Below are 25,095 nucleotides of genomic sequence, written 5' to 3'. Positions count from 1 at the left end.
GAAGGGGAAAGAATATTTATGTATGTGAGCACGGCTGCGCGGATGTTATTGACCCAGAGATGGAAAGAAGATAAAGTCCCTACCAGAGAAGAATGGCAGATTAAGTTGATGGAATATGCCGAAATGGCTAAAATGACCGGAAGAATCAGAAATCAGGAAGACCAGAATTTCAATAAGGAACGGGGGGAGTTTATAATTTACCTTAAAAACCATTGTTAACGGTTAAAACTGTTAGTAGGATTGGAATGGCACTTGTAGTTTAATGGTGAATTGTGGACATGATGGAGATGTAAAAGATTTGGATTATCATAAAAGATGCAGGAGGAAATGATTAACAATAGGACCCGATAAAAAGAAGCGGCGCCCATGTAGTCAGGCACTTGGGGAAGCACCGGGTGTGGCTGTGGGTGTGTTTAGTGGCGGGGTGACTGGATTTAAAACCCACGAAAGAAAAATGACCCCTTTTTAGGATGACGTTCTGTTGTTGTGAGTTAAATCTCTGCACCATTGATCTTCCGGAACGGCGCGCTTGGAGTCGGGTGGAGATCCGCGCTCCTGCTGTCTCGAGGCGGATTGGTGTTGTTTGAGGCGAAAAAACGGGCGACGAAGCGTGAGTCAACCGACCCCAGGGGGGGATCCTGGGGGCTGAAGCCCACGGCAGCACGATATGGGGTCTCCCATGCAATGGGGAAAACTCTGAAGTGATTAAAAACCCAATTCAGGGAGGACCTCCGTGCAAACGGGCGCAAACCCCTCTTCAACACAAACGCTCCAATTCTCGACAAAGCAGCGCCGAACTACCCCATTAAAAACTCAACTGTAATCGGACAAACTCCTCCAATAACAGGAGAAAATACAGTACTATCTCTCACTTCCCTGGAGTACAGGGGGTGGCAAAGGAGGAGGGAGAAAAGAAATTAAGTTTTTTTTACGGACAGAAACGGACAGAAATATCGCGGGGGCTGTGGCACAACGCAGAATACCTGTCAAATTAAAAGCTGAATGCGGTGGAAGTAGCTTTAATTCCCCCGAGGAGTGCTAAAACGTTTCGAAATTAGAGGCGTACTTAGAAAAGCACGAACAAAATAATAAAGAGGAGAAACCGCTAAAGGGGAAGCGGGCGGGAAGAACGTGCACACAGATAGACCTCGACCTTTTCTCTCCCAAGAAAAAAGAAAGAGAGAAGTAAAATCAACCCTACCAGCTCGTGAGAAGGGCCGGTGGTAAAGTGCTGAGTCAGGGCCGCCATTGGGAGCGGTGGGTGAGAGGAGAGAAGGCGGAAGTGGAAAACAAAGAAGGAGCTGGAAAGCAGACCATAAAAAGGAAAGAGAGAAGGCTAAGAGAGAGAAAGATAAGAGAGAAACAGCACGACCTCGTGTGGCCACATGCAGTACTACAGAAAATAGCGAGAAAAAGAGGGAACGCGTTTTCTGTCACCCAGTGGAAGACTTGAGAACTACAGGAGAAATACAAAGACATTTTTAAAAGGTTGTATGGGGGAAATGGACTGTTGCTAAATAATAACCCCTAGGGGAACTCCCAGTAAAAAGAAAGACGTGGTGAGGGACAGTAAAGCAAGGGAAAAAGTTACAAATACACAATTTGAAGGGAAACTCTGATGGGATCCAAAAAATTTACAACCTCCAGCAGCCACGCAGCAGCTTTAAACCATCAACGTAGGACCTCAATAATCGAAACTGATACCAATATGGATTTGAAAGAGTTAATGGCGGCAATGGAGAGAATGGAAAAGAATATAGGCGATAAGATAACAACGCTGGATGGAAATATTAAGATTTTGGATGGAAAGATGGAGACGATGGGGAACAGGATGGAGACAATGGGGAATAAAATTGAGAAAAACTCAAGTTTAATAATGGAATTGTCAAGTCAAGTAAATCAAATGACTGCAAAACAGACAGAACTAGATACAACAACACAAGAGGTAAAAGAAAAGTTGCAGAAACAAGAGGAGAGTATTAAAAAGACGCAGCAAGAACAAAAAGAAATGAAAAGATATCAGGAAAAAGACAAGATGGAATTAGAAGAACTAAAGAGGATTCAAGAGGACACCTTTGATGCTCTTGCTGTTCTAGAGATGAGGCAGAAGGAGATGATTCTCCGTTTGAGGGGGATCAAAGAAAATCGAGATGAGGATATCTCAGAAATTATTACGAAATCCTTGGCGGACTGGCTGAAAGTGTCAGCGGAGGAGTTGGGACTGGATATAGAAAAGATATTTAGAATAAGAGTAAATAAGAATAAGACCAGAAAAGGCCCAGGAGACTGCCTTATATTCCTCAATTCAAGGCTGCTGAGAGATAAACTCTTGCTAAAGGGGAGAGTGGAACCGCTCCAAATTGATGGAAATGTAATAGAAATAATGAAAGAAATCCCGACCCGTCTGCTTAAAAAGAGGGAGAATTATAAATTTTTGACGTCGGCATTGAGGAAAAATAAAATTTTGTTCAAGTGGGAGTTTCCCGAAGGGCTCTCGTTTACCTTTAAGGACAGGAGAAGACTTTTTAAATCAGTTGAGGATACTGAAATTTTTTGGAGAAAGTACTGGGAAGAGCTGGGAGGTGAAAAACGTCCCGAAAGAAGTATCCAAAGTGACTGAGATAAACGAGTGCCGTGGCTGAACAATAGAGAAACAACAGAGAACCAAACTTTTTTAGGCTCTCTGTTGGTATCTATTTCCATCTTTTGGCTCGGCAGACGATAAACCGAATCAAGGGAAAGACATTTTTAAAATAAGAAACCGGCGGTGGATCTCATTTCTTTATTTTTTGGTTTTATTTTTGCTTTTGTCCTTTGTTTTTTGTTTCTTTTCTCAGTTTTTTTTTCTGAGTTTTCTACTTCTTACTTGGTAACCCTACAAAGGGAAATAAAGGTAGCTACACAGTGATGAATCTGAAATGTATATCATGGAATATAAACGGTTTGAACAGTAAGTTGAAGAGGAACAGGGTAGAATGTATCTTGAAAAAAAGGAAATGGGACATCATCTGTTTGCAAGAAACTCATATATCTAAAATTCATATAAGAGTTCTGAAGAATGTAAGATTGGGGAAAGAATTTATATCAGCGGGAGGGGAGAAAAAAAGGGGTGTAGTGATGTATATCAATCCTATGCTAAAACCACGACTACTATTCGAAGATGAGGAAGGGAGAATATTAGTGGTGGAGATTCAAACAGAAGGGGGTAAAATTGTTCTGGTAGGTTTCTATGCTCCTAATAACAGAAAGGATGAATTTTATAGAAACTTAGAGGACAGACTGTGGGAGTATATAGGGGAAGAGATGATCTTTATGGGAGATCAAAATGGGGTGGTCTCTATTGACTTGGATAGAACAGACAGGGGGAAAGAGTCTAAATCTGGTAAACTCCCTTTATCCTTTTTCAATCTGGTCACAAACTTAAATTTATATGACATTTGGAGGACCAAAAACCCAAATACGAAAGATATCACCCACTACTCTGAAGTGCACAAATCCGGAGGAAGGATTGATGCTATATGGGCCTCAAAAAAATTAATGTTGAGTGTAGATAAAACAGAAATACAAAACAAATCCATCTCTGACCATAACCCTGTGACAGTACATATGAAATTTAAGAAATGTACAAGAGGAAGATGGAGGATGAATGAAGATCTATGGAAGGAGGAGGAAAGAGTAAATAAAGCAAAAGAGGCACTTAATGAATTTTTCGTATTAAACGAAAATCAAGCAATGGACAATATGGTGATTTGGGACACCAGCAAAGCTTACATGAGGGGGTATGGCATCCAACAAATGAAGGAAATTAGGAAAAAAAATAATAACAATTTCATGGAAATGAGCAAACAAATAAGAGATAAGGAAACGGAGTTGGTCAAAAACCCAAAAAATGAAGAATTAAGATCAAGTATAAAAAATTTACAATCTCACCTATCAAATATGATAAACAAAGAAGTAGAAAAGAAGATCTTATGGACTAAACAGAGGTATTTTGAGCAGGCAAATAAGCCAGGCAGAATGCTGGCATGGCTGACTAAAGAAAGACAAGTAGACAGAGTGATAAATAAAATAGTGGAAGGGGAAACGGAATTAACAGACTCTGAACAAATTAAAATGAGCTTTTGGAGATACTACAAAAACTTATATGAGGATAAAGGAGAGAAGGAAAGTGAAATACATGACTACTTAAATGGGAAAAAATTGCCAGAGATTAGAGAGGAAGAGCATAATATGTTAAATGCAAAAATTAGGACAGAAGAGCTTGAGGAGGTAATAAATAATTTAAAAACTGGAAAATCCCCAGGCCCGGACGGGATACCGGTAATATATTACAAAAAATTCAAGGAGATAGTGATACCCAAATTAAAGGTCATCCTTGACGAGATCTTGGAAAAAGGAAAAACTCCCAAATCGTGGCAGGAGGCTTTGATAACATTACTCCCCAAGCAAGGTGCAGATTTGAACTTAACAAAGAACTATAGACCAATATCGCTTTTAAATATTGATTATAAAATATTTACAGGAATATTGGCTAACAGGTTAAAGAGAGTACTAATGAGAGTTATAGGGCAAGACCAGGCGGGCTTTCTTCCTGAAAGACAAATTAAAGATAATACAAGAGCAATAATTGACATATGGGAATATGCCGAACTAAACCCCAGCAAAAAAGTTGCAATGCTACTGGTGGATGCAGAGAAAGCCTTCGACAGTGTTTCCTGGAAATTTATGCTGAGAAATCTGGAAAAGTGGGAAATAGGAGAAAAAATTATGAATGGAATTAAAGCTATATATAATAAACAGAGTACAAGATTGATCATAAATAATGACCTCACGGAAGGTTTTGACATCAAAAGAGGAGTCAGGCAAGGTTGTCCTTTATCTCCATTGTTATTTATTATAACTTTGGAAATCCTTCTAGTTACATTAAGAGAAAACAGAGAAATCAAAGGGATAACTATTGGGAACTATAATTATAAAGCGAAAGCCTTTGCGGATGATGTGATCATTACAGTAGAATCTCCATTAGAGAGCCTACAGAAAACACTGGAGGAAATTAATGAATATGGGAAGAGTTCAGGCTTTAAATTAAATAAAGAAAAATCTAAATTACTAACCAAAAATATGGGGGATAAGGAAAAAAAAAGATTGGAAGATATAACAGGATTAAAAATTGAATCCAAAGCAAAATATCTAGGATTGTGGATATCCAATAAGAACACCAATTTATTTAAAGATAACTATGTCAAATTATGGAAGGAAGTTAAAGAATTATTGAAAAAATGGGAGAAACTGAATCTATCCCTGCTTGGTCGAATATCTATGATAAAAATGGTGATACTCCCAAAAATTCTGTTTCTTTTTCAAACGGCACCTATAATTATCGGAACTAAATATTTAAAGAACTGTCAAAAAGTTCTCGCAAACTTTATCTGGTTGGGGAGAAAAGCGAGGATAAAGCAAGAAATTATGATCAGTGATAAGGAAGTAGGCGGCTTCGGGGTTCCAGATTTGACAACATACTATGATGCAGCGGGCTGGATGTGGCTTAAGGACTGGATAACATTAGAAAATAAAAAATTGTTAGAGCTGGAAGGATGGGACAAGTTATATGGATGGCATGGGTACCTATTCTATGAAAAACTAAAGATGCATAAAAGGTTTAATAACCACTTGGTAAGGAAAGCTTTGTTGGAAATATGGGAAAGAACTAAAGGGAGAATGATGCAAAAAACCTCATGGTGGACATCACCGGTGGAAGCCACGTCAACATTTAAAAATATGACAAAAAGGAAATGGCCGACATACAAAGAATTAGTAGAAGAAATAAAAGAAATTCCAAAACTAAAAAAATATGAAGATTTAAGAACCATCGGGGTAAGTTGGCTAGAATATATTCAGTTAAGAGCAGTATTTGAAAAAGACCTAAAGAACAGAGGTTTTGGAAATAAGGAAACCAAATTGGATGAGGTTATAGCCTGTAAACAGAAAATGCTTTCCAAAGTATATAGATTATTAAGTACAGGACAAATGGAGTCAGAATGTAAAAACAGAAATATGATAAAGTGGGAACAAGATTTAGGCCATGAAATTGAGTATGGAAAGTGGAAACAATTTTGGACAAAAAATATTAAATTTACGGCCTCCTATCAAATTAAAGAAAATTTTATGAAAGTACACCACAGATGGTACCTGCCACCAGTAAGAATAGCTAAGATAAATAAATCTAGAAATAATAAATGTTGGAGATGTGAAGATCAAACTGGTACGCTATTCCATATGTGGTGGACCTGTCCTGAAATTAAAACTTTCTGGAATATGATCCATGAAGAAGTTAAAAAGCTGATTAAAATATCATTTAGTAAAAAAGCTGAACTATATTTATTAGGAATATTGAATAATGAAATTCCAAAAGATAGAATAAACATCCTGCTTTATGCGACAACAGCTGCAAGAACCCTTATAGCTAAATATTGGAAAGGAAATCAAATACCATCAAAGGGAGAGTGGCTGAGTAAAATGACTGAATATCTGGAACTAGCGAAGCTAACTGATATTATCAGAGGGAAATCAAGAGATATGGTAAAAAATCAATGGAAGTACTTCAATGACTATTTGAAGAAACAAGATGTAAGTGGTAGAATCTGGTTGTGTTTAGAATAACAGAATGAAATACGGTTTAACAAAATTGAGCCTTATTTGTATTTGTATTTAATTTGTACTTGTTTATAAAGTGGTAAATATGTAAAAAATGACAGATATAATAAGTATTATATAAGATGTAGGAATCGTTGTAAAAGCAGCGGAAGTATATGTAGAAAGTACTTGTGAAGGTTTTGTCTTTTGGATGACTTTATTTTGTCTTGATCTTCTTCTTTGAAGATCCCTTTCTTTTCCTTTCTGCTTTTCTTTCTTCCTCCCTTTATCTTTCTTTCTCTTCTTTTCTTTGCCTTTTTTTTTTCTCTTCCTTTTCTTTTTCTTTCTTTCTTTCTTTCTATTTTCTTTTCCTTTCGGCTTACCTTTAGTTAGCTAAGATATGAGAGATCTATTTCTTTATTCTTAGGTATAAGGGAGTATGCATTGTATATGCATATGTTTGTATGTAATTATATTTTAATTGAACAATAAAGGATTTTTAACCAAAAAAAAAAAAAAAAAAAAAAAAAAAAGGACCCACAAAGGGGAGGAGGGAAGTCCAGGAGATTCTTCGGAATCTTGTTTTTATGTTGTATATTGGATATGTGATTGCAAAACTTTGATCTGAAAACCAAATAAATTAATTTTTAAAAAGGAAAGAAGGGAATAGGAAGGCTGGACTGTTTTGTTGTACAAGTTCCCAACCTTGGGGGTGATACGGACACATTTTCAAACTAGGGAAACTGTTGTGGTTACCACACACTAACTCTAACCCATTCTACTGCGACAACAGAATGCTTATTTCCTGCCCAATTACAATGGAGAGAGAGGGAGAAGGGGATCCTTTGCAATACTTCGAACAAAATAATGATTGCAAAAACCAAGACTAAGCAGCTGCCTGATGTGGTATAGAATTCAACGGGCTCAGCTGTTGTTAGGATCTGAAGAAACTAGCCCCTTCTTGTATTGCTGGACCGTTATAGCCTGGAATTGTTTAACAATCAATCCCTCTTCGCTGGGAATTCTGGGAATTTAGAGCTCTGTGAGGCCTCCTAATACTGGGTAGCTCTCAGCACCTTTTAACAAACTACAGCTCCCAGAATTCCTTGGGGGAAGCCATGACAGTTTGAAGTGGCATCATAGCACTTTAAATGTACTTCAGCTGCTCACAGAACAATGTCTCTGACACAGCCAAGGTCGCTTTCCCCAAACAGTTGTGCTCCTGATGTTATTGGACTCCACCTCCCATCAGCCCAAGCAAGACCGGTGGTCAAGGCCAATGGGAGCTGTAGTCCAAAAACATCTGGAAGGCCAACAGGTTGGGAGGAGACTTCGCTGGGGCAACAATTACAGAGCTCTACACAATGAAGCCCGTGATCATACTGGCTCACCGCTAGAAGATAAACTAAACCATAGAGTAGCTATGGGCAGGACTTCAGCATTTAGACAACAGGAGACTTGTGCCTTCTCTTTTCACCAGAACAAAGGCTGGGCTCAGAATCTACTCAAGGGAATAAGCTAATTGGGTCAGAAAACTAGCTACTATAATCGCCAAGTTCATGCACAAACATGGGCAATATTAGCAACTGGTGACTGCCAAATATCCCGAGGGCTGTATCCAACGCTAATCCTACTCCAAGTAAACCCACTGAAATTAAAGACTAGGATCAACTAAAGCAGGCATAGGCAAACTCCGGCCCTCCAGATGTTTGGGACTACAATTCCCATCATCCCTAGCTAACAGGACCAATGGTCAGGGATGATGGGAATTGTAGTCCCAAACATCTGGAGGGCTGGAGTTTGCCTATGCCTGAACTAAAGACTCTTAATTTAAATGGTTCTATTCTGAGCAGGGCTAACATCCTGAGGTTCCAGAGACATATTCAAGAACCAGCAAGCAGTTTGAGACATATTAATTCGGTTTTAATTTTCTTCAGAGTTTAAGAACTTAAGAAGAGCTTGCTGAATCAGGCCAGTGGTCCATCTACTGCAGCATTTTTTTTTCTCACAGTGGCCAACCACATGCCTGTTAGAGACCCTCAAACAGGACATGAGAGCAAGGGAAGAGCAGTTTTTTTTTTTTTGAAATATTTGTGGAAGGACAGTCATTACTACTGGGTTTTCCCAGTAGTAATGTATGGAAGTGAGAGCTGGACCATAAAGAAGACTGATCACCGAAGAATTGATGCTTTTGAATTATGGTGCTGGAGGAGACTCTTCAGAGTCCCATGGACTGCAAAAAGATCAAACTTATCCATCCTTAAAGAAATCAGTCCTGAGTGCTCACTGGAAGGGCAGTTCCTGAAGCTAAGGTTCCAGTACTTTGGCCACCTCATGAGAAGAGAACTCCCTGGAAAAGACACTGATGTTGGGAAAGATGGAGGGCACAAGGAGAAGGGGACGACAGAGGATGAGATGGTTGGATAGTGTTCTCGAAGCAACTGGCATGAGTTTGGCCAAACTGTGGGAGGCAGTGGAGAATAGGGGTGCCTGGCGTGCTCTGGTCCATGGGGTCACGAAGAGTCGGACACGACTGAACGACTGAACAACACAACAACAACAACAAGGACAAAGCTTCTCCTAGGTGGAGAGAAACCCTGACAGGATTTGTTTCAGTTCCATCCAGCCCTGAGCCCTCCCTGTTCCTTGAAGGAACAGCACACAGGGGGAAAGGAGGCAGGCAAATCCATTAATTTTGAAGATTTAGTAAATAATTCCAGCGTGGGGCACTTATGATAGCTGGCTTCACCTTCTTGCCGTCTCCACCCCAGAACTGTCCGTTCTCCTGAGGATTAGGCTCACTATCTATCATGAGGTAGTCATCAACTTATTTAATTATAAAGCACACGGGGGCAATTAACCCAGTTTTTACTTGGGAGTTTTAAGAACAAAACCAGATCAGGCAAGTTGAAAATTAATATTTAATAATATTAATTATTATTAACTGCTCAAGACAGCAAAAGGCCCAAGAGAACTGTTTCCCGGATCAGCTTCACTGACTTATGCAAGCGATTAACCAGATCAATCCGGTTCTTGATACCCAATTAAAGAGAATCCCTGCAATTAGTTAAAAAGCTTTTTCATTAACCCAACACCCAGTAGCCTGTACCTTGATCTAACTTGGGTACAAGTAGTTCTGAAATAGTAACAGTAAAATCAGCTATATCACTTCAGGTCACAAACATTTATCCCGGTGCTCAAAACCATGTAACAATGTTTTGATTAAAAAAAAAAACTAGTTAGATCCAGTCCAAGCATAAGTTTGCATGTGTGGCTTGACTTTTGCTTCTTGTGACAATTCAGATGCAGAACTTTGTCAATCACATCAGCAACCCACCCAGCCCCAGCCCCACAGGTACGAGTTTTACAAGACTACTGTGAAATCTCAGTGTGCCTACTCAGAAGTAAACCAAAATGAACTCAGTGGGAATTGTTCCCAAGTAACTGAGTCTTAAGCATATTCACAGCCCAGAATTTCACACTCCAAAAACCAAATATCTGATTCCATACAATGAGGGGAGGAACATCTAAAGAAGACAACAGAGTGCGCTAAGTATACTTTTTTTAAAAAATCTAATTAAACATTTATCAAGCTTAGGGCAAAATCAAAGCAATCGCTGCCCCTTTAGAAGTCACTGTGAAATCTTTTACAGCTTGCCAAATAAAATTTGCAACTGATTCAGTTACGTAAGGTTACAGCTAAACCTTATAATTTGCCTGTCCCAGTATCACACACCTTCTTTTCTACAAAGTAACAGAGCAAAGTCGGTGAAAAAACCTGCTGATTTGATCGTGATGGCATGGATATAGGAAGGATCAATGCCACCAACATTGGTTCAGCCATTCATTGGTTCTGTTTACATAGTACACCCAGGGAACTGCAAGAGGCCGCACTTTGTTCATGCTACTCTTTCCACAAACGCAAAATCATAAAGGATTACATCAGAATGAGGGTGAGCTATGCTTGCATCTGAAGAAGGCGATATACAATACACTATTAAGAGATAAGGACTGGGCTATTTGCCCAAAGTGATGATTAACAGAAGTCAATAATCAGAGGTGCTTAATTCTACAGAATTAAAGGAATAGTGAAAAAATAAGCAGAAACTAGCATTCAACATGCACATTAAGGCAATTATAACAGTCCTCCTTTACTGTCCCAGCTGATTGTTCAATTGGTGAATTATGGGTTAGTGCTTACAGAGGGACGCAGGTGGCGATCGGAAGGTCGGCGGTTCGAATCCCCATGACGGGGTGAGCTCCCGTTGCTCTGTCCCAGCTCCTGCTAACCTAGCAGTTTGAAAGCATGCCAGCACGAGTAGATAAATAGGTACCACTGCGGTGGGAAGGTAAACAGTGTTTCTGTGCGCTCTAGCTTCCGTCAAAGTGTTCCATTGCGCCAGAAGCGGTTTAGTCGGGCTGGCCACATGACCCGGGAAAACTGTCTGTGGACAAACTCTGGTTCCCTTGGCCTAAAAGCGAGATGAGCCCCAGAACCCCATAGTTGCCTTTGACTGGACTTAACCATCGAGGGGTCCTTTCCCTTTCCCTAGTGCTTATAGATTATTGTGCAATGCTTGGCCATACTCAGTGGATACAAGGGCTTTGATCTATTGTTCTGGTCAACAATGAACTTTAAAAAGCCCATCTATTAGTGTTTTATATACACTATATTGTTCTTGACTTATCTCACATTACCATACTGTAATTAATTGTGGAACATATCCTGTAATGTTGGATATGTACTTCTTGCATGGTTTATTTCTATGGATCATGGCATCACTGCGGCTGCCATAAGGTTAATATAAAATATTGTGAATTATCTGTGAGCCTGGTACAAGCTCCTATCTCAGATGTGATCTGGTAGGAATAATTAACATCCTGATCCTAATTGTTGCAGAAAAAAATAGGCAAACTAACCCTTGTGCTTCTCAGTAAAGCTTAATTATCACCCTCCTGTAAGCAGGAACCAGACTTCACAGACAGCTGAATCTCTTTTAAGGTAAATTTATTATTCAGGAACTAAAGATAGAAAGATACAGTGTTCCCAAAATTAAGATCCTGTCCACTTCAAAACACAACAGTAAGCTAGGAGGAACAAACACTTCTAGACTTTTGCTGCTTTGCGGGTGGGATTCAATTATCTACTGGCAAATTCAGGTTGCACAATTAAAGTAGATTTGGCACTCATGTGCAACCAACCTGCTGGTGGTGGAGCGGGGCAGGACACGTCTTTTTGTAGTAAGGAAAGTATCCAGAAGAAGCACTAGAAACTGTGGGACAGTAACACAACATTATAGAACCTCCTTGCAAACAAGTAATAATGCATGATCAATTTCACAAACTTCGTGAAATCATGATGAATGCACAACAGAGAGATCTGGAAGAGCCCACAGGTAATCCCAAACCTCACCTAAGAAATTTTTGAGTGTCCAGGGCTCAAAGCAATTTAGAAGACTTCTAAAGACTTCTAGGCACTTCTTATATCCCAGCATTCTAACTTTCTCTTCCCATGAGGATTTGCAATTTACTAAGCTACTTTGATTAATAAAATTATTCAGGTCCATTTTGTTGTTCCCTATTGCATCCTGCACACTACTACATAGATACAGCTTCCTGGGTGTTTCTGGGCACCTTAAGTATTAGGTACAGTGGTACCTCTGGTTACGTACTTAATTCGTTCCAGAGGTCCGTTCTTAACCTGAAGCACCACTTTAGCTAATGGGACCTCCCGCTGCTGCTGTGCTGCCAGAGCAAGATTTCTGTTCTAATCCTGAAGCAAAGTTCTTAACCTGAAGCGTTATTTCTGGGTTAGCGGAGTATGTAACCTGAAGCGTATGTAACCCGGGGTACCACTGTATTGTTTTTTAATTTCTTTCTTTCTTTCTTTCTTTTTAAATCAGTGAACTGCCCACAGGACTTGGGTGAGGGGAAGAATAGAAATGTCATAGATAAATAAAATAGCTGTGCTGGTTTCCTTAAAAACCAACAAACCAACAAAAAAAACCCAACAAAACGCTGAAGCACTCTTTTCTTGAGAAACACAGCTAAATAACTTTATTGAAGTAAGACCACAAAATTACAGAACCACAACAGAACCATTGGCTTCTCCCTGCCCCCCAACCACACACACACACACATTTTCAGACTCTGATTAATTCAGAGACTCATTTCATTTCAGTTATCATCCTTTCCCTTTGGTGCAGGAAGGCTTTTCTTTCCTGCAACGCCTTTTGTTTTCCTGTTACGCTACGGTGCACCTGCACTCAAAATGCTATGCACAGTTTGAGCCACCTCGCCTCAAAAAGGATACTGTAGAGATGAAGAACGATCAGAAAAGTAGAACTCTTTTTACACAACACTTGGGGCTTTTTGGTATAGAAAAAAACAAGAGGAAGAAGGAAACGATTGTGTGTGTGTGTGTGTGTGTGTGTGTGCGCGCACACACACACACACACACACACACACACACATGCATGGGGTGGAAAAAGTCGATACAGAGACGGAAGCTGTATCTAATGAAGGTGAATGTTCTGGACAGCCAAAGGAGGTCCTCCTTCACAAAGTGCAGAATTAAACTATAGAATTTGCTCCCACAGGATGTAGTGAGGGTCACAAGCTTGGATGGCTTGAAAATGGGATTGGACCAATTCATGGAGGATAAGGCTGTCAATAACTATTATCCATGATGGTGATTTTATATGGTTTCAGAGGCAGTATGCTTCTGAACACCAGTTGCTGGGGAATCACCAATAAGGAGGAACCTGTTACTGTGGTACCTTGGGTTAAGAATGTAATTCGTTCCAGAGGTCCGTTCTTAACCTGAAACTGTTCTTAACCTGAGGTACCACTTTAGCTAATGGGGCCTCCCGCTGCCGCCGTGCGATTTCTGTTCTCATCCTGAAGCAAAGTTCTCAACCCGAGCTATTTCTGGGTTAGCAGAGTCTGTAACCTGAAGCGTCTGTAACCCGAGGTACCACTGTACTGTATATTCAGGTTCCGCTTACAGGATTTCCAGAGGCATCTGGTTAGCCATGGTAAGAACAAGACAATGTCTGCTGCCTCATTTTAATACTCCTCACCTGAAAAGTCTCCAGCTGCTCAGTCATCTATTATTTAATAATAATAATAATAATAATAATAATAATAATAATAATAATAATAATAGAATTTATATACAGTCCTATATCCGGAGGTCTCAGTTCAGAGAGGAGATTTTTATAGCACAAGATGACAACGCTGAGCTGTTAAGATGTTCAACTCTGAGCAACGTTACTTAGAACAAACCTGGCTGTACTAACAAAGCAGTGGGGGACCATGGCACCTCAAATTTCAGTAGTGCCCTGTGTTGGTGTATTGCCAACATAAACTTGGAGCAAGTCTTGAAGCACTTCCTTGAAGCACGCCTAAAACACCTGCTTAGCAACGAGAATTTCCCCCAGCAACAGGTGTCTTTTTCAGGGCATGTCTGGAGAGATGCAACTTCTTCAGGTCGGCTGATAAGCCTTTTCAAAAAAAGAGCAACGTGTCGTTCTAAGGTTGGAGCTGATTTATTTAGTGGAGCACTGAACGAGCAGAGCAGAAGAAGATTCACGAAACAGAGACTGAAATCTGCATACCTTGTTGTCAGAGCTCTGTTGGGACTGCACCAGCACAAGTACACAAATAGAAAGCTGTTCTCATGGACTTATTTCAGGAATATTTGGCCTGTTTGGCTTTGAGTTGCGTATGTCATTATTATTTTCGCACTGTATATATTAATTAAGATTTCGTGAATTAGAAATTGTTGAAATGTTGTACATTACTGTTAATTGGTTTTTTTGGGGTAAACTACAGAGTTGTTAAGTTAGTGAAATTAGACAGCGTGTCTGTAAGGCTTGTTTCAGTCAGTCATAATGAGGCACAATGCAAAACTGCAGTTAGCAAAAACTCCCGATCTCTTCCTCACTGCTGTACTGGACAAGGAGAAGAAAGTATGCAAGCCTTAGGGTTAGGCAGGCCCATTCATGTAATGCAGCTAAGTCACAGTTTAGTGTTACATCCAAATAAGATAACTGACTACTGAGATGTCCTCACCTTGCATACTGAATGAACTGAATCGCCTTCTCTGTGTATTTTGCAGCCAGGCTGGTTAGGTTCACAGGCTGTTGGACAATTGTGAGGTTTTCAAAAAGAGGTAGTGCTATTTCAGGATAACAGTCTTTCTGGTGTTTCCTGGGTGGGGAAAGATTTTTTTTAATTATTATTTTTGGAAAGGTGTGGTTAAGCAACGATAGGCTACAAGAGAATCTATTTTTAAAATCTAGTTAGTTTTTCTTTCATTGATATCTATTATGAAACAGAGGTTTATAAAATTATGAACAGTGGGGGAAGAGTAAATAAAGAGAATTCTCTCTCTCAACCCACCCACCGATACTACTAGAACTCAGGGTCGTTCAACAAAGCTTAATGTCAGTAAATTCAGGGCAGGAAAAAGGAAGTACTTGTTCACTCAGCAAACAATTAATATATGAAAATCACGGTCACATGATGTGGTGAAGGTTGCTGCCTTAAAGATGGTGCTCTGCAAACGTCGTTGGACTACAACTCCCATCAGCCCCACCCATCATGGCCAATGGTCAGGGATGATGGGAGTTGTAGACTATCAAAACATGTGGAGGTCACCTGCTTGGGGAAAGCTGCTTACAAACAGCAAACTTGTTCTTCCAACGTGGTTTCTTACATGTCAGTTTGCATTTCTTAGTACAGATGCACATAGATCTGATGTGTGTAGAGGTATTTCCTATTCTAATTAATTCAAGAAGGCTCTGGAAGCTTCTCTGTATGAAAGCAACAGGCAGAAGGCTCCTGATGTTTGGGTTATTCCTTCAGAGAAGCTGAGAACAGCTGGTTTTAAACTGGTTCTGTTATCTCTTTCTGTCAAGGACATGTTGTCTATAATAATAGGCCAGAAGGAGCATGGGTTTCACTTTCACTTTCTTTCTGCCTTCTGGTGTGGTACCTTGGTTCTCAAACTTAATCCGTTCTGGAAATCCGTTCCAAAACCAAGGCATGCTTTTCCATAGAAAGTAATGCAAAATGGATTAATCCGTGCCAGACTTTTTAAAACAACCCCTAAAACAGCAATTTAACATGAATTTTACTATCTAACGAGACTATGGATCCATAAAATGAAAGCAATAAACAATGTACTGCAGTCACAGAATCAATGACACAGTAGATGAACAGGGTTCCACAGTCACAGTCACAAAAACAAAAAAACAAAAGAGCCACAAAAACAAAAATGCAAAATAAATAGCAAAAACAGACTTCAGCGTAACACTCAAAGCGGAATTGTGGCACTCAAATCAGAAGCGTAACACTCAAAACGGAGCACGTCCGGCTTCCGAAAACAGTTCATAAACCGGAACACTTACTTCTGGGTTTGCAGTGTTCGGATTCCAAGTTGTTTGAGTACCAAGGTGTTTGAGAACCAAGGTACCACTGTATAGTGTTAAGGTTTAGTCTTATTATAAGTTATTGAAAGTTTAAGTTAAGTCTGCTGCAACTGGATGTCTTATGGACAGAGCCAGTCCTAAATGTATTGGATTTGTGACCATTATGCTCATTTGCCTTCAGCAGCAGTAAAGCTCTGCTGGATGAACTACAATTGCCTCTGGGAACCCCGAATTTGTGTTTTAGTTTTTACTCTGCTAACTATACGTTGGAGGTCTGCTCCGGATCAATATTGAGTAGAATTTCATGACATGATTTGGCCAAAATGACCTGTCCATATACAAAAGGCAGATTCACAGAAGCCTTTGGAGGAGGAGAGGGGAATGCTGAGTGTCTGCTGAAAGAGAACAGAAAATTGGGGTGGGGTGGGGGGGTGGAATGGAGTATCCTGAAAGGAAGCATGCCTGGCTAGCTGTAACCTCGAACAAGAACGCTCCACACTCCAACATTTTGTTGCAGGCACCTCTGATTACCTAACATGGGGGACAAACAAGAGGGGATGGCTCTCTCTATCATGCCCAGTTGTGAATTTCCCAGCAGAATCTGGCTGCTACTGAGCTCCGGAAGCCTGTCTGCAAGGACACCAGTATTCATCACCAGGAATCATACCTTATTGCTGCAGAGTGCCGGGGGCAAGCTGGGCAAGGAGGGAGGTTATAGCCCAGTGTGTCAGTGCAGCCCATATCATGGCTATAGGGTATCCCCAGGTAGTAATCAAAACCTGGAATTAAAGCCGCAGTATTAGAATATGCAAGGCCACTACCAGGCAGAACAGTTGTCCCAAGTTCCACTGCTGACAATTCAATCCATGCAGCAAACACCTGGACTTTCCCCACAAAAAATCCTATCTTTAAAGCTGAATCGGAACAAACATCAATTCGGGTTTTCCATGGATTGACATTTGCTCTGAATGAGCTTTAAAGAGCAGGTTTTCACAGGGAAAGCTCTGGAGCTAAAAAAGAAAGAAAAGAAAAAGGAATTTAAAAAGAAGGAAGGGACCTATTAAGCCTTAACTCCAGATAGCATCAGTACTGAGAAGGGAGTTTGCTCCAGGAAGCGATCATGCAAACTAGTCTTGACTGAGAGATTGGACCCCAAGGCTTGTTCTTACTGAGGCAGTAAATCTGAGTCATGATTTAAGGGCAGGGACTCACCTTATCAAATGCTTCTCTATACAAAACCTTGCCCTAGCCATAGAAAACTAGCATTTCAGGAAGAGTTTTCATCTTGACACATTAGGAGGCCACTTCTATGCTGAGGGCATGCACTGGTACAAAGAAACACCCAGGCATGCAAGCTCACATCTAAGGTTTCAAGTCTTGAGCAAGAACCAGGCCTAAATCTGCAGTGGATGTTTGGATTTCAAGACGGGGTGGGGGGAACATAGCATGGTATCCTTACCACGAAAGTTGGGGTGATAAGGGCCGTTGTGTCCCAAGTGCCATTTCCCTGCAAGGAAGCAATTGCCGGAAGAAAAATATTAGCAACTCATATATATATATACCAGTAACTTTGAGAGAGTACTTAATGCTTTCGGGTGTGGTGAACACGGCTTTGCAAGGAGGTGACCAGTGGGATTAGGTCATCAAACTCGGGGAGCCTTCTGGTAGCAGCTTCTATGAACACTAAGATCTTAAAAGATGCAAAACAACCCATCCTTAGCAGACACAGCGAGCTCTTAAAAGTTATTTCTTTCTGGCCAAGTGACAGCATCCCTCAAGGGAGAGGACAGAAGGACCTAGTCAGGAAATTCCCAGCCATCATTCTTGCATGCCAAAGAAGTAGAGGCGAATTTCCTGTACGTTCAGTTGCCAGTGTATGACCCAGATCTGCGATTATTATGCCTCCCTTTCACTGTAGTGTGGAAAGCAAAATGTATGTTTCTCTTCCACCAGTGATGCATGATTCATATGATAGCAGCAGCATCCCAGATGCTCCCCCACAGTGTCACGCAAGCGGTGCCTGAAATTTACATGACATTATTTGTTTGTGGAGTTTATATATTTCACTTTCTCTTGCAAAGGGTCTCGCTGCAGCGTACCATAATCATCAAAACAAATGCAACATTATAGAAGTAAAACAACAACAACAACAACCCTCAAACCAGCAATAAAACATGAAGATTAAAAGCAGGGGTGGGGAACACCATTGTGTGGTATTCAATTAAATAAATGTGTGAGCCAAATGTCTTTTGCATGGGCAACAGGACTTCCCCATTTCTTTCCCCCATGTGTGCCCACCCCACCCCCAAATCTGCTCTGAAGAACTGGGGGGGGGGGACATACCCAGATTCAGGGTGTGGGGAGTCCGGTTGTGCAAGTCAAAGTTGTTCCACCCACACAAGAAACTACTTTGCGCTACTTTAAATAAAACCCATTATGTGGCTTTAAAAATACCCATTAAAACAGAGAACAGATGGGCTTTGGCTGACACGCTCAAAAGGTAATAGAGATTTAACAGGCAAACATTTTTAACAAGCAAACATTTTTAGATAGTTCCATGGGTTGGATGTCCCCGCAGAAAAGGCCCTCTTTCTGGCAAAAGGTGGGGGAACCCAAAGAACAGTCTCTGAAGACCACAATTTCGCCCACGGTGAACCCTAACAACGTAACCAGAAATGCTGCTTTTATTGACAATGCAAGATACTATGCCAATGGTGTTTAATATCAGCCTAACGTGGAATTGATGCGGGCAACAGACTGTGAGCAAGGAAATCCCTGGTTCACATCTCACCGCTGCCATGAACTTCAGAGGTAGCTTTGGACAACTTTCTTTCTCTCTCTCTCTCTCTCTCTCTGCCTGAGTCTCACATCTACATTATGGATGTACTTCTGCTAATCTCTTTACAGGATTTCTGTACAGAGATGATTTGTGGGAAGGACTTTGAACACTCAAAAAGCATGGGGAAATATGCAGAGTTGTGCTGTTTATAATATAAATTATCAGAAATGTAAATTATAGATATACAGATTATGTAGATACGTATAAAAACCAACAACCCTTTAAACGAAACCAGGTTAATTTTCTATTGGAGGTCGGCTGAATTACCTATCGCAGCAGTGAGGTAGCCAGCTTCCTTCAGAACATCTCCCAAGGTTGTCTCGTTCAACGGGAGGCCAGCCACCGAGGTGACAGCAAAATTGTGCGTCACTCCATTGCGAAGGCCAAGGCGCCCTGTAAGCAGAGAGGCTCGTGATGGGGAACAGGTGGATGCCGCTGAATGGAAATCGAGAAATCTAGAGGAAGCAAAAAAAAGAAAAGAGATTCCAACCATTATTTGCCATTTATTGTGCTTCCTTTTTCTTGAAAGAATTCATTCTGATCAAGTCATGTTTAATGCAGGCTTTATTAATGGTAGCCTCAACGACATTGCAATCCTACCGTATTTTCCGGCGTATAAGATGACTGGGCGTATAAGACAACCCCCAACTTTTCCAGTTAAAATATAGAGTTTGAGATATACTCAACCACAGATTCTCCACCTGGCGTATAAGACGACCCCCAACTTTTGAGAAGATTTTCCTGGATTAAAAAGTAGTCTTATAGCCAGAATATACAGTAATCTCTGTGTCCCCCCCCCCCTCCTTGCAGTGGCAGAGCTTCATGCTCTGGCATGGGGGTGGGGGGTGGAGAGCAGGCAGGGGTGGGGCTGGCGCACATCCTGGGGACGTGGCATGCCTCCTGTGGGGGTGTGGTGCCCAGCACGGGTGGGGGGGACACCCACAATGGCATAGCTGTCAACTTTCCCTTTTTTGTGGGAAATTCCCTTATTCCAGTGCCGTTTCCCATTGCAAAAAAAGGGAAAGTTGACAGCTATGGCCGTTTCCCAATGCAAAAAAAGGAAGGTTGACAGCTATGCAATGGCACCCCACCGGGATCGCACTGCCAGGGGCGGTGTGCTTCCCCGCACTCCTCTTCCTCTGCTACTGCCTCCTTGGTCCTCCTTCCTCTTTATAAAACACTTTGAACTCTCAGATCCATTTGTGACACAGCAAATTCTAGTTAAAGTGTTATTTCTGGTGGAAGCAATGCCTCTCTCCCTGGCTACTTTGGTTAAGGGGCTCAGGTCTCTGCCCCTCCAAGTCCACTGCTAAGAGGTATGGTCTTTATCCCCACATCCTTTGCCACAGTTACATTCTGGGGGAAATAAATCCCTTTCTGACTGCCTAGAAGCAATAAGCTCCGCTCCCAAGCCCATCATGGGTGTCCTCTATAGGTGGGTAAGGAAAAAGGCCCCGCAGTTGTTACGCACACACAAAATTATTTGGGACCACAGAATTAGCAAAACTACTAACTTGGCAGGGGAGGACACCAGAGAGCAAACAGGATTAGTTGATGATGTGAATGCTGATGCTGTCACAAAAGGAGAGTTCTATAAAAATTGTCCCAACGCTCCGACATCTCCAGCCAGGCTGGAGTTATCTAATCTCTCCCAGGAACATCATTCCCTAAGCAGGCTGGATCAAAATGTAGTCGCTTTTCTTTCAGAGCATCATGCTCTTAACTATGGACTGAGGTGCGCACTGTCCAAAATCCAGCATACATGTCATGGGGGTTTAGGATTGGAGATGTGGCTTTTAATCCATTTTAGGTAATTGAAACCAATAAGAGCTTTTGAACAACTTGACAGTGAGGAGTCTAAAAGGACCAAAACATAGGCCTGATGTTCCTGGAGGCCAGAATCGGGTGGGCAAGTCATTGGCAACACCTGAAGATTTTGTGTTGTGTTCACGTCCAGCTCTGAGGCAAATATTTATCAGCTGGTGTGGCGTTTTAAAAACCCAAACAGAACAAGAGTGGTATGAACCCACCACCTCCAAGACGGACGCTGCGGTACAAAAACGAAACAGCAAGCGAACAGATGTTCTAATCACTGTTGCTATCTTAGCTCCCTGGACTGACAATTTGCCTGGGCAGGTTTTATAAGTCAGTGCTGACGTCTATTGAGGAAGTTTTTATGAACTTTGCCCATCCTGAAGAAGATGCAACCTTTCATTATCAGGGAGAATCTTTGTACTAATCTTTGTTTTACAGGCCCTGTGGTTAGAGGAACATTTTGAAAACGTGGCAGGGAAAGGTAGAAATGAAAGTGGTTTCTCTGGATTTTAAAAAGCTAGCGTTAATATCACAAGAACATTCCTCCAAGGAGCTCAAGGAGGTATACATGGTTCTTCCCCCTTGTCATTTAATCCCAACAACCCTGTGAGGTAGGTTAGGCTGAGAGGCAGTGACTGGGCCCAAGGTCACTCGCTGAGCTTCAGGGCTGACTGGGGATTTGAACTCTGGTCTCCCAAATCCTAGCCTGACACTCAAACCACGATGCCATACAGACTCTGCGAATTTACGTAGACAACAGCGTTGATAACAGAGGGTTTTGGGGGACTTGGGAAGCTAATACAATGTTGAAAGTCATCCACCGTACAGATGGACTGGAAAATGACAGCGATTATGTTGGCTGGCCCCACGGAAATAAACAGAAATGTTAATAGTGAATAGCACAACCTGCCCCACCAAAACTGGTTGCTCTGTTCTACTTTATGTACTGGTACCGTATTTTCCCATGATGTTTTTTGCAAAAAAAAAAAAAAAAGTGTCAAAAATTTGGAGTCGTCTTATACATAGATGGTGAATGCACAGGGGTTGGGGCTCTGGTATGGGTAGCACGGGCTTGGGGTTGGGCTCTGGCTGGATTTCTTAATTTTGGGTTCAAAAAAATAGGAGTCATCTTATACAGGGAAAAATATGGTAATTTCAGCATGTTGATATCTGAATTGGCTTGTTGTCCTCTTCCCTCACCATCCCTTTTTTTGTCACATTTTAAAAACTGCAGGTCTGAGGACAGGGTCTGCGTGACTTTTTAATCTTTGTGCAGTGCCTAGGGTAGCTTCCACACTTTTTACAAACAGCAACAATAGTGGAAGCTAAACGTTGGTTTGAACCTTACCTCATGCCTTCCGTTGCTATCTTATCCAGGTGAGGTGTGTCTTTTCTCAAGTTCCAGTTGGCCCCAAGATCTCCCCATCCAATATCATCTGCTAAAATTATTATGAAATTGGGTTTTTTGTAGCCTGATCTTTTCCCACTCACGGAGACAAGTGGGTGTTGATAGCAGAAGAGGCCTATGAAGCAGCTGGCCAGCACCAAGAATAGTCCCTTCAGAAGCAGAATCTCCATCGTATCAGAAATGTTCCACTAGAAAACATCTCATGGATGCTAGCAGTTAGCTGAAAATATGCTCTTATAACTCTGTTCGTGTTTTCTGCACCATCTGCAGAAAAAGAGGAAATTATAAATAAAGATAAGAGGGAGGAAAACCCAGAGGCAATAGCAGCAAATGTAATATTTCTACGGAGTGGGCCTCGGCCTATACGGCCTATACCAAGCCTCTAGGTGATGGCCTGACTTGATGACGGTGGAAATCTCTGACAGCATGGAGGGGATGTTGCTGGAACCCACCAGAATTTTGCTAAAGCTTCCAGGAAAGTCCAGCCCCACATCTATGGGAAGCAGAATCCCAAAATCATTAACAGACTCCAGTTTTTCAGACAATTCTACAGCAAGCCTGCTTCAACCGTCTTTGCAAGGTAGAGAAAAGTGTGAGGACTCTTTGGACACTGAAGTCCAACCCCAGAAAAAAAGTTAAGACATGCTGTATTTTTCCGTGTGTAAGACTATACTCCCCCCCCCCCCAAAAAAATTTAAGTTTAAAATTGGGGGTCGTCTTATACACAGAATGTTTAAAATATTTATTTTTTTAATTTTGGGCTTTAAAAATTAGGGGTCGTCTTATATATGGTGGCGTCTTATACACGGAAAAATGCGGTACTTAAGCCATATTGAAATCAATGGGTAGTTTGGTCACACAACTAACAAGTTCACTCCTTCTATGAATGCCTCCTTGAAGAAAAGACTCACTGTGTTCAAGGGGCATGTTCAGAAGCAAGTGTTCAGGATAGCACTCTGAAGGTCCCTAGATTCCACACAACTGAAGTACAACTGTCTCTAGATCGGACCCAGCTGCCAAAACATTATTCACCTACTTATTTCCCCCCCTGATAGTCTCAGTAGATGAGGGTTCTGGTTTGGGTGAGGCGAGGGGGTATCATTGGCACTCTTGACAGCTCCAAGCAGAGCTCAAGCTGAAGGAACCACAAGAGCAGATCTCAAATTTTGCTTCAGCCACAATCATCCTCACACTGAGCCTTAACCAGAAGTTGCACCTCCATCTGAATAGCTAGCTCGGCTTTCCATGAGCTAAGCCTCCTTGTTTAAAAGGGGCACAGCTTGCTATATCAGTCGTCAATTCTGAAGGAGATGGGGGGGGCGAGAAATGCTAGGGCTTCTCAGTTGGTCTTTGGTCAACAGAGAGCTAGGTGATCTACTCATCTCAGGGAGATGTTGGCACGATTGGGTCCTTTAAACCAGGTACATTTGGTTTAGTATAAATACCCTGCTGGTTATTCTTTCCGTCACTCCAAACCTCCAGTGATATCCCTCTAAATCAGGCATAGGCAAACTCAGCTCTCCAGACGTTTTGAGACTACAATTCCCATCATCCCTGACCACTGGTCCCAAAACATCTGGAGGGCCGAGTTTGCCTATGCCTGTTTTAAATCCACAAAATTCTCACCTTAGCATCTTAAACTGATGTCTGATTTTCTTCTTCTGGTATCTCAACCCACATTAGATGACTTCTGAATTTGATCTGGAGAAGGGAGAACTTCTGACATACATAGTTTTGCCTGTACCAGAAGACAAAAATAAATAAAAATAAAATTTTAATTGGAGCAGGGGTGGGGTGTGGAGGACACATTTTACTTTGGCAGGAATCGGAATTGCCATTTTTAAATGCACAGCTGAGTTAATTTTATGAGTGTTTTCACACATATGTAAGGCAAGGTTAAAAGACGACAACAGTATGTTTGCACACAGAAACACAAACACAAGAGCAGCATCTGTTCTTTCTAACCACCACCATGCATAGATCTTATATATATATGTTTTATTAATTTCCAATATACAGACAAGCCCCCCCCCTTTATGCATTCAGTACGTACGCAACCGTGTATATGTGCATTGTGCCGAACCTGGAAGTGAATGTAAGAATCGCTAAAACAGCCTGGAAGAGGTGTGAAGCTGCCAGAAAAGGCACAAAAACAGAACCTTGCAATCCCACGGGCCTTCACAATTGCAATCCCAAGAGCACTTGCACCAACCATTGAGGCCTGTGGAGAGTTGGAGTCTGAAGGAGGAGGTTGAGAGAGAGGAATTGTGCTGGAGTCTCGAGGTGTTTTTTGAGTTGTTCTCTGAGATGGCACCTAAATGCACAGCCTCGTCACCTTCCTCAGGTGATGACAAACCCAAGAGGCAGCGAGTGGTGCCCACGCAGGAGGAGAAATCGGAAGTGCTAGACTGCTGACGGGATAGCTTGAGCGTGTGTGCTGTGGCACACAAGTTTGGCAGGGATGAGTCCAGCATACATGCCGTTCTGAGCCAGTTCTGGCTGGCTGACCCGCTTCAAACAATGCTTCGGTTTGAAGAACATCGGCACCTGTGTTGAAGCTGCATCCATGGACCATGAGGCTGCCCAAAAATGTCCTGACCAGTTGAGGAGACAAAAGCACCTGTTCCATCCGCCCCACCGAGTGATGCTGACCCACAGCCAAGCACTTCAGGGTACTAGCCTACCCTGCTTGTCGTTGTTTGCAAATCATCCTCCAGGGATGGGGAAGACTGAGTGCCCCCATTGCCACCCTTCCTGCCCGTCTGGTAGGGCTGCTGGTTTTTAAAAAGGGTCCCCCCCCCCCGGGGTTCCCAGAGGTTTAGAGGTTTTAGTCTGCAGGCTTTGCCAATGGGCGCCTCAATTATATGCAATTTCACCTATGCGCACTGCACCTGGGAACGTAACCCCCACGTACATGGGTGGGTGTTGCTGTAGAAGAGGAAAAGATACAAAAACAAAATTCC

At 41.7% G+C, this 25,095-nt stretch overlaps 1 protein-coding gene across 2 annotated transcripts in view; it reads right to left on the bottom strand.

The window, feature by feature from the left end:
* The window catches only part of ARSG (arylsulfatase G), a 78,026-nt gene extending 55,630 nt beyond the window's left edge, over positions 1-22,396 (bottom strand). For both annotated transcript variants that reach the window (XM_033138901.1, XM_033138902.1), the window contains exons 1-5: positions 22,073-22,396; positions 19,177-19,364; positions 17,530-17,577; positions 16,738-16,849; positions 14,710-14,847 (exon numbers count right to left, since the gene is read on the bottom strand). In XM_033138901.1, the coding sequence (XP_032994792.1) occupies positions 14,710-14,847; positions 16,738-16,849; positions 17,530-17,577; positions 19,177-19,364; positions 22,073-22,302 (716 nt within the window). In that variant the 5' untranslated portion in view covers positions 22,303-22,396. The remainder of the gene's footprint in view (positions 1-14,709; positions 14,848-16,737; positions 16,850-17,529; positions 17,578-19,176; positions 19,365-22,072) is intronic.
* Between the last annotated feature and the right edge of the window lie 2,699 nt (positions 22,397-25,095).

Source organism: Lacerta agilis, chromosome 2 (genome assembly GCF_009819535.1).
Source record: "Lacerta agilis isolate rLacAgi1 chromosome 2, rLacAgi1.pri, whole genome shotgun sequence".
Taxonomy (NCBI): Eukaryota; Metazoa; Chordata; class Lepidosauria; order Squamata; family Lacertidae; genus Lacerta; species Lacerta agilis.
The sequence above is the reverse complement of the archived record's forward strand: the minus strand, read 5'-3'. Positions and strand labels throughout refer to the sequence as shown.